The sequence below is a fragment of the Pogonomyrmex barbatus genome, unplaced genomic scaffold (assembly GCF_055798465.1).
Source record: "Pogonomyrmex barbatus isolate J1 unplaced genomic scaffold, ASM5579846v1 scaffold14, whole genome shotgun sequence".
NCBI lineage: Eukaryota > Metazoa > Arthropoda > Insecta > Hymenoptera > Formicidae > Pogonomyrmex > Pogonomyrmex barbatus.
In genome coordinates, this window is record NW_028297110.1 from 464,305 (window position 1) to 477,759 (window position 13,455).

Here is a 13,455-nt window from a genome sequence, read left to right on the forward strand (position 1 = left end):
TTTGTCTCGATCTTTTATCAAGTCTGTATTGCTAGAATTAAGAGACGCACGACAAGCTCGATTCAGCAAAAAGAGATAATCATTTTTTCATTTTTTTTTTTATGAGATTTTGACAATTATTATTTTATTTTACGAAATTCGATATTTACATTAAATATCTTGAATTGCGGAAAAATTCAGGAAGATTTAAAAGGAAAAAAAAGTAGAAGGAAATATTTGAAGGAAAAATTCTCAGTTTTTGAAAAAAGCATTTTTAATTTTTTTTTTTTTTTACAGAATTAACTTCGCTATCACTGATTACTGATTAGTACAATTGCAGTAATTAGCGTTTATTTTTGATATCACAAATACTTTAATTTTAATGATAACGTTAACTTTGTACGCGTTTGCTGAATATTCTTGTACTTATTACTTCTAACATTACCGCCTAAGTAGAGTAACATGACTGACGTGCATGTCCTCGTACACTGCATGAACTTGTTTTATGCCGAATAGAGGCCAACCAACGACAAATGGATACTTTGTCATTTGCACGCAATATTCTTGCAAAACACTAATTTTACGTACATATTATTTCATAACACGAACAGTAACAGTAACAGTTACAATTTAATCAGTTTATCATTGGAAAGTAATAATTTTATTCGAATAATTCCGAGAACAAAGCTAATTTCTTTTTTAAAACAAAAATTGCATTTTATTTTTAGATATATTTATAATAATTAAAGAATAGACCGACATTGTTATCAGTTAATAATAATTTTTGACAAATATCATAATTCAAATAATCATTTAATTAATTCACTTCTTTTATGATGTATAACCGTTTTATAATATATTTTTATAATTAATTTAATATATTAAAAGAGTTGGCCACTGTTGGTTCGATCATTCAACAAAAAATGCGCATTATCTTTTACATTTTCTACGAGATTGAGCTACATTTTTCTTTACTTTCTTTCTTTTTCTTTCGCCTTCTTCCTTTTGCTGATTGCACGCAAAACGACAAGATGACAACTATAGATTGAAAAATGAAGGCACTCAATTGACTCGTAAATTAATGCAACAAGTGAAACTCAAAGCTCTTTTGTAAAAACGACATTTCATTTTTTGTGACACATTTACAGTTATAAGCGACTGTTCACATTGACTGGACTTGTATAATTTTTTTATTTATTTTGCATATCAAGATTTTAACATATAAAATTTTAATGCAAGACTCGGACAATCATAACGAGTACATTAAATACACGACGAGAATGCGAATCAGTATATCATTTTATAATTGATTCATTGTAAAAAATGCAGATGGAATTAAACTAGAAGTTTTGCACTGATCGTTTTGTGATATAATTTCTATAATAATTTTGTAATAATTTGTCATTCGATATGATTTGCGATGTATATATATATATATTTTTTTATTTATTAATATAATATATTCTGCAACGTTATTCATTTATTGAAGCTTTCTAGCTTTTTGATTCTCGATACATGTCGATACGCTTGGAAATAAAATTGAAAATCAAATGTAAAATAAAATAATTTTGAAAAGTATGTATAATAAAATTATACATTAATTATATGTATATAAAAATAATTATATATATTCATTTTTACTCTTAACATGTTTTTAAGCGTTTCGCATTTATCATGAAACAAAGATTGAGCAATTATTAATAATTGTCATTTAGAACCGTCAATGTCTAGATTTATTTATTGATTTAAGTTGCGTCATGTAGCTGTTATTTTCGCCTTTCAACAATTTACTTACTTTATTAATATGATTATTCATCGCATACTTTTCTACTATAGTCAACTCTATAGCTTGCGATGTCAATACTAAATCATAATTTTATACATTTAGCGATAAATACGCATGGACCCGATTAAATAGTTTTGATTTTTCAAACAAGTAAATTGTATAATGTATATTAGGAAAAAAATTTTATAATAAATTGTCGAAAACGACTATGATTGTTGAAATTAACGTGATTCGTTATTGAAGTGTTCGATTGTTCTAATCAGGTTCAAACTGAAATTCTCACACGATAGGAAAATCAGATATGATCTTTGCGTTACATCGACAAAACTCGCAATCAAACAACCGCAATTTAGCCCTAAATAGGATCGAGAAACTGAATTATAACGGAATCTGACGATAAAATCGCGAGAATGGTGCAACAACGATTCGTTTGCATGCATGTTATCATCTTAGATCTACAATGAGAGGGAAGTTGATATTTACTTTGAATTTAATCGGACTCCAATCTCTCATTGGCTTGATTAGTGAGCAAGTAGCATGTTTGAGAAGGAAAGGAACAATCGCGAGATTTGTTTTAATAAGGCATTTGAGATGAATACGAGTAATTAGTTTACCGAGATTTGATGTCGAGATTATTTGATGTGAAACGCCTCCGGTATTTAAATTTCTCGCCCCCCGAAATTTTGGACAAGTTTAGGAAGAAATTATAGAAGAATCGTATTTGGAGAACTTTTCAAACGTATTTAGAAAAATCTGTCGCGAAAAATCGGCTGAGCTAAGAGAATGAGTGGTGAGACGAGCGCAAAGCGGGTGGCTGAGGGTGGCTGCGGTGTGGATCAGGTGTTGGCGTGCAGAGATCGGGGCTGCGCAGAAGCGGGGGCAGCGACGGCGACGGGGGCCGATGCCGCTGCAGCCATCGCGGTGATAGACACGACGGCGACCGAGTTCAGGGAAGCACCCCTCGATCACCACCCAAACATCACGACGTTCCACCATCAGGGTACACCGGACGCCCGCGCTACCGCACCCTCCTCGCGCCACGACACAAGGTACTTGGACGGGGAGACTTAATCCAGGGAGACTTAATCAAAATCTCACATAGCGAAATGTCATAAATAATCCTTGGGATATTCCGCGAATATGGGATATTTCCCGAGAATGTTCAAACGTCCACAGGGTTGGTAAACGAGGGTCTATATAAACGAGGATAAATAGATCTCGAAGTATCTCGGAAGTATATCTAACACTCTCTCGATCTCTGTCGCGTCATTTGATTATTACGCTCCGACCCCCGAAAGGGGTAAGCACTTCCTGACGCAACGTTGATCGTACGTAGATCGAGAGCGGTATCATCGAAACGCATATACATACATACATACATACATACATACATACATACATACATACATACATACACACACGCATACACGTAAATGCATGCGCATCACGCACTGACTGATGATATCGTCTTCATTGTGCACTCGGCATTCGACTAGAGTCGATTGGCCTGATCGATCCTAGAATAGATTTTGGCGAGAGTATCGTCTGGTTTGCATGCTGGCAATTATTATCTAGTCGAACAGGTGTGATTGACAACAGTAGGAAGTAGCGTCGTTACGTAAATAAGAAAATTTTTATTTAAGTAAAATCTTAAGAGAACGTTAAAAGACATTTATCAAGATGTTCAATGTAGAAAATTCAAATGGCAAACGAATCCGTACTCCTTTCTCTCAATTCCGAAGTAACTTTATTTTAATTTTCACTTGACATTTAATTATCGAATGATTCAAGGCGGAAAATTGGAATGAAAGAAATTTAACGAGATGTTTTTGCCGAGAGAAAATCAATTTCAAGTTGTTCGAGAAATCCGCAAAGAAGATTTGTTACCTGTAGTTTCGCGACATTCTTAATGTAACGAGAGACAGGATTATACCACTACGTCGTGGCTCGCGTCATGTCAGGTTGTGACGACTCTGGGCCCGGCGAAGCCGCAACGACTAGTGTCCGGGCACGCGTCTTCGACGGAAGCATCGTCGACGGAGGCACGGGAGCATCAGACGATCGAGGTCCAGGAGTTGGAGTTGCAGGAGCAGGAAATGCGAGCACTGCTGTCGCCATCCAGTCCGACTAGATGTCATCAACTGGTCAATCTAGCCGGCACGCCGCCGCATCGGCTCTGTCTGGAGACGAGTTTCACGTCGTTGCAGAGCCCGACGGACCTACCGCTTGCCGGCCGTGAGCTCAGTGTGGACTCTCGGGGCATTCCGTGGGAATACGTCAGCCTCGCCAGCGAGTTGCTCAACACACCTAGGCCGGAAGACGGCAAACCGTAAGGACGATGAACCAGACTTTGAACTCTTCGCAGTCCGGTAGTGAATGTAACAACAATTTAAATCAGTTATAATAATTTGATGGAACCGTGACATTTCGTGTCACGAGTATGCGCGATTTTCATATACTTTTATAATCTTTGTAAAATTTTTTTATTTACTCTGGACCGCGAAGAATTATCAGGACAAGACGGACTAGCCAATCGAAGAAGAGGAGATCGATAGCAGCGATAGAAGTGATGACGTTTAACTCTGACCATCGGTACTACAACTGTACAATCTTTTATCATCAGGAGATTTAAAAAGATTGATATGATTGCTAGAACTGAATTATCAATTTTATTAGAATGTGCGCATGTTAACGGAGATATTCCTAATAACGCAAAGTAGATTTTTATGAAAAAGTGTAGCGAATCCCCCGAGGAATATCTGAATGAATAATAGGAGAATCGTTTTGATTGCAAAAATCATTGATCAAAGAGATATCAAGAAATCCAAAAATATAAATCAGTCATTGCACTCGCTTTTCACTCAGATTTAGCAATTTCATTTCACGCTCGTTCACTCTCGCTTCTCTCGCTTAGATCTGAATCTTCACCGAGCCATACATCGCGCACCTCAGAAGTATCGTCGCATCGATACGATTATCATAAATTTCAAATGATCATGGTCGCGCAGGAAGTGTCCCCAAACGACACAAGGTCCGAGGAGACGCAAGGGAGTTTTTGCGTCGTCTCGATTTTGAAATAAAATCGACGAATAAAGTTAGATCAACGCGAGAATCATCGTTTTACGTCGCGATAAAATTTATCTTTTCCTTTTTTTTTTTTCCCCCTTGAGAAGACTGAATCGTTGGGACCCAACACGTACGGCACCCTTGGCTACACCGGAAACGCTGTCGGAAGCGTCGACGAGCAGTCCACCGTCGCCGGTGGTTCCGGCACCCAGACCGATGCGACGCACCCCCAAGATCCCGGGAAACTTGTCGACGGCGGCGGACGACCTGAAGAATAATCTGCACTATGCGATGCTCTCGGCAAAGAACTATTTCCTAAGGACGACAGGGGAGCACGCAGGGAGCAGTAATAACGGCAGCAGCAGCGGCAATAGCGAGGCGAGTTACGAGAGCGCCAAAAGTCTGGCTGCTGCTGGTCTTCCGCCGCCAGTCCCTAGACGACGGGACTCCGTTACTATTAGAAGGTGTGAATACTTTTTTCTCTGGATTAAAAATATCCAAGACTTATACAAATATATATATATATATATATATATATATATATATATATATATATATATATATATATACCTATATACGTATGACCAATATGTGCTTCAGAGAACAACGGACATGCACAGCAGCGTGTTGCAGGGACGATTTATCGGAAAACTCGTCTACCCACACGTCTTCGCAATCTTCGAGAGTATCCCACACTTCGCATCGTGTCCAAGTGGAGTTCAACGAGGAAGAGAATGACACCAACGGTTCTAGCTTGGACTTTTACGAAGCGAAAGTATGCGCGAAGAAACCAATCTACCTTTCGACAAAAAATAAATTTCAATTATCTGTAACAGCATGATGTGTTCACACCTTCGTATTTTCAGAGTTCCTCCGGCCAGCGCGATAGCAGCAACGATGTGTTTCTCAGCGTGCGTAGTTCACCAGAGTGCAAAGGACTTATGGCGCCAGCCACAGATCTAGGTGCTGAATGGAAAAAAGGAATCGATGCAGGCATGAGCGGTGACGCCTCGTTACCGCTTCTCCGAGGCTTGTCGCCGACACCGACTTCCGGTCAACACAGTTCGCCATTCTTTAACGCTAAAAGGAAAAAGTATGTGTATCCCATCACGCTAGTGGGACGAGGAGAAAGCAGTGTTTAGTTATAGATTCTAGATGATTCTGAAGATCACTGTTAGTGATTGTGAAGACTTTCTTCACTTGACAAAAGAATCAATTGGAGTAAAAGGAATAAAATAATGGTTACTTTGTGTGACTTGTGTGTGATTTGACTCTTTTTAGTTTTGACTAGAAGGAATATTTATCGCGAAAGAACTGTAGTTTTACGAATTGAAATAAAATCATTCGAGGACCATGAGGCACGATAATAATAGGTCAGAAGTAGACGTTTGGATGTGTGCCAAATTCTTCTTTCCTAACTTGCTCTTCTTTCTTAATCTATGAATTTCTCAGGTAATTAAATTAAACGACAGTTCAAAAGACACGCAAAAAAATTAAGATATCTTTAAAATGCTTTTATGTCTTTTGCGCATCTGGATCATTCAGTTTCAATTTACAAATCCAGACATATTTTCTTCAATTGTCATTTTGATATAAAGTTTTTAATTGATGATCGTGTATGTTTTGTAATCGTACTGCAATAATCATGATTATTGCAGTTAAACAAAACTCGTTCAGATGTGATTAATTAGAAATATGAATAAAAAGAATAAAATCCCACATGTTCCTAAGGACAATGTTAAATAGTTAACCGATCATTTTAATATTAATCTTTAATGAAACTCGACATGATTATGTAATATAGTTATCTATTTTTTTTTCAGTTTCATATAAAAAAAAAAGCTATTTCCATTGGTCTAATGCCAGAAACGATGTATTTTTGCAATTAATCATGACTTTCTCTTATGCAAGACATAACAGCAGCGCGCACGCTCGGCCTATTTTGTACCAATATTATTTACTAAGAATATATACAAACTTGTTTTTTTATATATTTCTAAATGTGAAGTAGACGAGTGAAAATCGAATCTCATCGAATCATAGATTCTATTCAATGTTTGATAATTTGTACTGTTCGTAGAACGTGCTCTAGCGTACAAATCGATATGACACGAGTAATTAACTATCGATATTTTTTTATTATTTCCTAATCAAGTTACTCGAGTTTAATAATGACATTTAATAGAAATGAAAAAAATATTTCGTGAAACGCTATCACGATTATATAGTCCAAAAAAATGCGACTGTCAAGTATGTGATCTCTCTAAAGAATATGCTTAAAAATGAAAGCTTTGACGTCGCTGTACTTATGTAAAAAAGTAGCACCAGATGGCATTTAAATTCTAGTCAGTATAACATATGTTTAGAAAATGTAATATTTATTGTAATATTGATAGTGTTCCTAGGAAAAATTTAAAATATAGAATTAATTTTAATGTAATAAAAAACTATTTATAAGAAATAAACGACGAAAGAAATGCTGCGTCTGTATATAGTGTATATGCAATTATTTGCATATTGAGTGACCATAATTTTTAGAAATTATCAATACAAGACTCAATATTGCATACAAAATGGTAATAAATTATTATAATGAATTTATTATTATTCATTCGTGTTACAAGAAATTTCTCTGTACAGTATTAATAATAATCATTCACTCCAATAGATATTGCTCCATTTCAAATATTGAAACTTTTTTGCACTCACATGTATAAAATAGAGATCAATTGTTAACAAAGTAAGCAAAACATACATTTTTAAAAAATTCATTGCATGGCACTCGCCCACGGTGGTATCATGGGCTGTGGATTTTGCAAATAGGACATCACTACTGCCGATATCGATAGCATGAAGCAGCTGAGGATTTGTTTGGCATCTTCACTAACTCGTGTATTAGCGAAACTGATGCAGGAGCAATAGAGCGCCACCCAGGAGCACCATTTCAATCTCATCATTAAACCACACATGCTGAAAATCATTCCTATAACGTTCATGTATTCCGGAGTCATGTCATCCTGCATGTGCGTTTGATTATTTGAACCTGGTGGCTTGTAGCGAACCTCTTTATCCGGCCGTCTTGGATCTATCGAGCTATTCATTTTGAACGTCTGCAATATGAAATATATACTAAATAGTAACTTATTATTGTTTTTTCAGAAAAAATTGATTTTCAGAGCAATATTTACTTTTTTTCTTTCTTAAAGCTCAGAGAAGATTACGCAATTGTAGATTTTTTTATGAATCGACATATACTGAAGATATATGATTTTATTTAACTATGTAGAGTTAGTAAAAGTTATCTTTTAATAATAAATTATTTTTAATGGCATACTTACGTATAAGTTACAACAATACTGTATAAGAATTTATTTAAACGACTAGCACATTCCACAAACACGCGTTTCGTTTATTGACTCGTCACGTCACTCGTCATTCGATTCCGTAGAAAGGAGCAAAGATAATCCTAATAATGAAGCGAATACGCCATGAACGTAACAAGTATAAAGCATTGACTCTTAGCGCCGCGCACGGCTGTTTCGCAAACCGTAAAACCTACGTATGCACACACACACACACACACACACACGTTCATGCATACACATCGTTGCGTCGCGGAGCAGAGGGAGAATCCTATCCATAAAAAGTTGACAAGGAGCACGCGAGCACGAGCGGCGAACTGGCGAACTCCCGAGGTTGTCCGTGATTAGCCGAGGCCGCGCACTCGAGCTGACTCGAGATTTGGCTCCGTTGTTGCTGTCGACTGATCGCCGTCACGAAAAGCGTCCGCGCGCGCGCGCGCGCGCGCGATACATCGTCTCCCCCCCGCATCGTATCGGCGCCGTTGATCGTATCTACACACGCGGAATGAGCGTTTAATCGTGCGCGTGCGGCGCCAACGAGAGCAAATACGGCGAGAACAAAAGAGAGGAGGAAAGAAAAAGAGAGAAAAAGATGTCGAAAGCCGCTGACAGACAGAGCTACGCGCAAACCTACAAACTTGTCGTCGTGGGTGGGGGCGGTGTCGGAAAATCGGCAATCACGATACAATTCATCCAAGTAAGTTTCAACATTGATCAATATTGATTCGTCCTTCTAGTTTACGTCGGCCGATTACGAGATCGAGATTCTAAACGAATGCCCTATGATCCGTGATAGATCGATCGAAATGCGCGGAGATGTCGTTTTTCCTTTCAAGTTTCTCGTGAACTTTAAGGGCCTCGTAGAGATTCGATGGAATTCACGTTTTCTTATGATTTTCAAGTTCGAGAGAAATCGTCACATTCGCTATTTGTTGTTGAAAAATGCGGTCTCTCATGTTCTCCCGAGCTCCGATTGTCGTTGGCGTATCATTGCCAGATTCTCGATAGAAGATAGTCAAGGTGAGATAAACACAGTAGGCGTAATCGTTAAATCCCCGAGCGAGTTATCACCGTGTCGCATTACGTGCGACAAGTCAGGAAGACAAACAGTTGGATGGGTTAGGCATTATGTCATAGCGCGTACGCAATCGTCATATATGGTCATATACGCGGCAGCGCCATGGCGCGTCGATTCCGGCAAAGCCTCGAGTTTATACTTCGCGAGAAGGATGGGGGAAGGGGGGGAGGTGCGATACGCTCGGTGGTATTCTTAAACGAATATAAGCGAGCTCGACGGATAATCGATGCGTTTTATCAACGATCGACAAAATATTTTAGGTGCCGTTTGAATTTAAAAAAAGTAATGTCTTCCTTTGTTGAAGATATATTTTAACACGCGATATCACGTATGAAATAATATATTACATATTGTATTCTAACTATTTTTTTCTCAGAGTTATTTCGTAACCGATTATGATCCAACAATCGAGGATTCTTATACGAAGCAATGCGTTATCGATGACGTGCCAGCCAAACTCGACAGTGAGTAAAGAATGAATTAATTTAAATTTAATTTGTAAGATTTAATTGTATTTCTGCTTGTGTCAATTTTTAATCAAACGAATCCAATTCCATACTCGTTGAATAAAGCCGGTCATTCGCGTTTGTTTATTCATGCTTGTTTGCTTGAGCTAGATTCATGAACAAGAGTTAAAAATTGAAAATGCTATCAAATGCGATATTTGTTGTAGTATTGGACACTGCTGGCCAAGAAGAGTTTAGCGCAATGCGCGAACAATACATGAGAAGCGGCGAAGGATTCCTTCTCGTGTTTGCCGTCACCGATCATTCATCTTTCGATGAGATATTAAAGTTTCACAGGCAGATACTTCGGGTAAAGGATCGAGATGAGTTTCCTATGCTGATGGTTGGAAATAAAGCAGATTTAGATCAACAAAGAAGTGTAAGCATTGTTAATAAAAGAATAATAATTATAATCATATATATATTTTTTTCTTTAATTTTTTCTTTAACTTCTAATCTGTTTAAATTTTTATTTCAGGTATCAGTTGAGGAAGCACAAAATATGGCCCGTCAATTGAAAATTCCATACATCGAGTGCAGTGCTAAGTTACGGATGAACGTTGATCAAGCTTTTCATGAGTTGGTGCGAATTGTCAGAAAGTTTCAATTGTCGGAGCGGCCACCACTAAAACCGAATTATAAGAAGAATAAGAAGAAATGTTGCATGTTGTAATAACAAACTATTTATCTTGACAGATGATTTATATTAACTGGATTATCTTTTTGATGGTGAGTTTTAATTCAGAAGGAAAAAAGGATAAGCTAAATGATAAAAATGGCACAAAAAGATCTGAATTTTTATAATACGTGATGTCAGAAATAATTTATGCTTCCATGCAAGTAAAATGTTTAAAACAAAAAAATGTAGATTCAGTTTTGATATTGATTACTTACAAATAAAATACCAATTTGTGCCTATGTACTGATAATGATCAACGCACAAATGTTTTCTAACATCATTACGATAGTAAATGACATTTTAAACCATTTTTATTAACATATAACATATAAGTAATTTGCAAAATTTCTGACATGTTTGAAAAAAGATTTTAAATGTGAGATAAATCAAATCAGTCATAATTAATCTTAATTGTTTTTAATGCCATTGTATCCTTTTTAATTTATAATGCTCAGTGAAAGAATTTAAAAAAAAATAACTTGTTTTATACAATATATGGCAGATTAATTGTTGCTTTACATAAACTAGAAGCTTAATAATAAATATAAATGAATCATTCTTGTAATAAGTTTTACAGGAAAACACATACAGTTTACAAATATTGCTGAATAGGCTAAAACAATTTACCTGTATTATCTGTAACGCAATATATTGCTTAAGATGATATATCTAAGTAATATATAGCATACTATGCTATAATTGAATTTAATGGTAGACAATCATTATATGATTTGTCCTAGAATCAATGTTTAAAAGTTTGCTACTGATTGTCTGATATATCAATGATCTCAAATTGTAACAAAACATATAATTTTGGGACATCAAATAAGAAAATAGGTTTTACTTTAAAGCAAGTTTGTATGACATATTTGTACGATCAATGTTTTGGAATGTAAAGGAAACGTTTCATATATATGCTAAGAAGATGTATATGAAGATAATTATAATTATGACGCATAGGGATGTTTTTGCTTATTATTTTTCATTTGTAGAAAATATTTTTATTAGAAATATTAATTAAAATGATTTACTTTTATTTATATATATGATTCAATGATTATGCTGGCAATATATATTGTGTTGATGTACATAATATCGAAGCATTTGATAAAACAATAGTTAATATTAGTATTTTATAATAATGAATTGAAACACATTCTACTTAGGCACTTGTCGAAAATACTCTTGCTCTATTATTAGCAGCATTCTGAATCATTCTTGCTTTAAGTCATAAAGTCTAATTGCGAAAATCAAAATAACGCAGTAATATTGCCAAACGAATTATCTAATGTAGACCAAGCAAATACTATTTACATTCAAATTATGTTTATGAGAATTGTTTAGAATTATCTTTATATTTATACATAATAGTGGTTGAAATTTTGTGCAAATTGTTGTAATAATAAAATCAGAATGGGGCCAATAACATTTTTAATGCAGACGATCTTGTATTTAATTAATAATTAATAATATCTTAATGTTATATACTCTACAATTCTGATTGCACATTGCGTTTAGCTTCTAAGTTGGACGTTGAAATAACATTAATGGTTTCTATATTTATATACATATTCTTATTATATCCATAATTAAATGTCTTCCAAAATCTGTTATTCTTTAAATGTATGTAATTTTATTTAATATTATCGCTTTTTATGAAAATAGAATTTGAATGTTTTAATTAATTTTAATATTGTAATTTTTTATAACGCTCTGTTTCAAAAAGAAATATGGATATCAATAAGCATTGCTGTGGCATTACGATAAATATTTCTCTAAATATGAAAATTTTATTTTTTTTTAGCTAAATAAATCTGTTTTTATCCGTTTATGATATTTGTAACAATGCGATGTAGTGTTCACGATTAAAAAATTATATTTGTGGAGAGATGAAAATGTGTTCATATAGCTAATTTCGGTTTCACCAACAACGAGGAATATTTTTAGCTTGTTTGACTTTTTTAACATGTTTCGCAAAGATTCAACTTATTGCTGGTGATTCCGAAATGTACTAATAATAATACTAATAATAATATTAGCTTTTAATGATGTATCAAATAATAATAGATAACTATAAAACAACAACAAATTTTCTGATAATTACAAAATTTTGTGAAATATTTTTTGTAATTATTTGCAAAACTTCAAGAATTGAATAAAAAATTCCATTTATTTTTATAATTGAGTATATTTATATGTTTGTAAAAAATAATGTCTATAGAATGGACTGACAGTGAAATTCAGTCTGTGTTTGTTAAATAACTTCTGTAAACCGAATAATATGAATATAAATTAATTGTTATTTTATTTTCTTTATTCTCAATCTACTGACATTATTTTATTTTTGAATGTATTGTATGTTTGGTGTTTTGTTTATCAAAACATTTGTATTTATCATATAGAATCGTAAGATTTTTTATGCTGTAATCAATAAGTTTATCAACAATGGGTTATTTGAAAGATATAAATCAATCGCTTTAAAATTTCATAGAGTTATGGAAAGATGTCGCTACTTTGACATTTTAAATAATGTCGATGATACATACATGAATTTCAGAAAGGTATAATGGAACTACGAGAAAGACATTTGTTTTACATTTTAAGACATCTTTGATTTATAAAACAATTCGAAATATCTTTAAGTTATTTAGATTGATTTTTTTTTAATATTTATATAATCTTTGGATATTCGGGAATCCGAATCATTAAAATTAAAGTTTTTGAAATTGCGCTATAAATCGGAAGAACATATATAATTGGCAAGGAAATGGCGTTATTTAAAATTTCCAGAATTTTTCACATTTCCACATTCCCAGGAATAAAATATTGTATAGTGAAAAAGGTAATCTCGTTTCATTCACGATTATTCAATTTAAGATTTAAATGATACGCGATTATTTGATATGCGGATCGCGTAACAAAACGTGTCAATTAACAACGACCGCGTCATGATATGATTAGTCGATAATCGAATAATGATAATATAACGTCTTTACAAC

General features: G+C 34.5%; 3 protein-coding genes across 17 annotated transcripts in view; 2 read left to right on the forward strand and 1 right to left on the reverse strand.

The window, feature by feature from the left end:
- inaE (inactivation no afterpotential E) overlaps positions 1 to 7,428 on the forward strand; it is a 38,683-nt gene extending 31,255 nt beyond the window's left edge. For 8 of the 15 annotated variants that reach the window (XM_089072923.1, XM_089072924.1, XM_089072921.1 and 5 more), the window contains 4 exons: positions 3,727 to 4,094; positions 4,936 to 5,295; positions 5,432 to 5,606; positions 5,698 to 7,428. In XM_089072923.1, coding sequence (XP_088929049.1) covers positions 3,727 to 4,094; positions 4,936 to 5,295; positions 5,432 to 5,606; positions 5,698 to 5,973 — 1,179 coding nt within the window. In that variant the 3' untranslated portion in view covers positions 5,974 to 7,428. Of the gene's footprint in view, positions 1 to 2,605; positions 2,815 to 3,726; positions 4,095 to 4,935; positions 5,296 to 5,431; positions 5,607 to 5,697 lie in introns of all 15 variants that reach the window. The other 7 variants (XM_011635267.2, XM_011635269.2, XM_011635270.2 and 4 more) reach the window with 3 other exon arrangements.
- Positions 7,412 to 8,434, reverse strand: LOC105424819 (PAT complex subunit Asterix). Its single transcript, XM_011635272.3, has 2 exons — positions 8,170 to 8,434; positions 7,412 to 7,941 (listed from the first exon to the last, which is right to left on the reverse strand). The coding sequence occupies exon 2, from the start codon at positions 7,930 to 7,932 to the stop codon at positions 7,600 to 7,602; it is 333 nt and encodes a 110-aa protein (XP_011633574.1). The 5' UTR covers positions 7,933 to 7,941; positions 8,170 to 8,434; the 3' UTR covers positions 7,412 to 7,599.
- A 126-nt stretch (positions 8,435 to 8,560) lies between these two features.
- Positions 8,561 to 12,763, forward strand: Ras64B (ras-like protein 2). Its single transcript, XM_011635273.3, has 4 exons — positions 8,561 to 8,890; positions 9,648 to 9,735; positions 9,945 to 10,156; positions 10,256 to 12,763. The coding sequence occupies exons 1-4, from the start codon at positions 8,786 to 8,788 to the stop codon at positions 10,448 to 10,450; spliced, it is 600 nt and encodes a 199-aa protein (XP_011633575.1). The 5' UTR covers positions 8,561 to 8,785; the 3' UTR covers positions 10,451 to 12,763.
- The last annotated feature ends 692 nt before the right edge of the window (positions 12,764 to 13,455 follow it).

What these genes read in the sequence shown, in the direction of transcription:
- LOC105424819 (XM_011635272.3), bottom strand. Translation starts at nt 7,932, where the DNA reads ATGAATAGCTCGATAGATCCAAGACGGCCGGATAAAGAGGTTCGCTAC.
- Ras64B (XM_011635273.3), top strand. Translation starts at nt 8,786, where the DNA reads ATGTCGAAAGCCGCTGACAGACAGAGCTACGCGCAAACCTACAAACTT. An exon ending in TCACGATACAATTCATCCAA is followed by an intron (nt 8,891 to 9,647) that starts GTAAGTTTCAAC and finishes TTTTTTTCTCAG; the next exon opens with AGTTATTTCGTAACCGATTA. An exon ending in ATTTAGATCAACAAAGAAGT is followed by an intron (nt 10,157 to 10,255) that starts GTAAGCATTGTT and finishes TTTTTATTTCAG; the next exon opens with GTATCAGTTGAGGAAGCACA.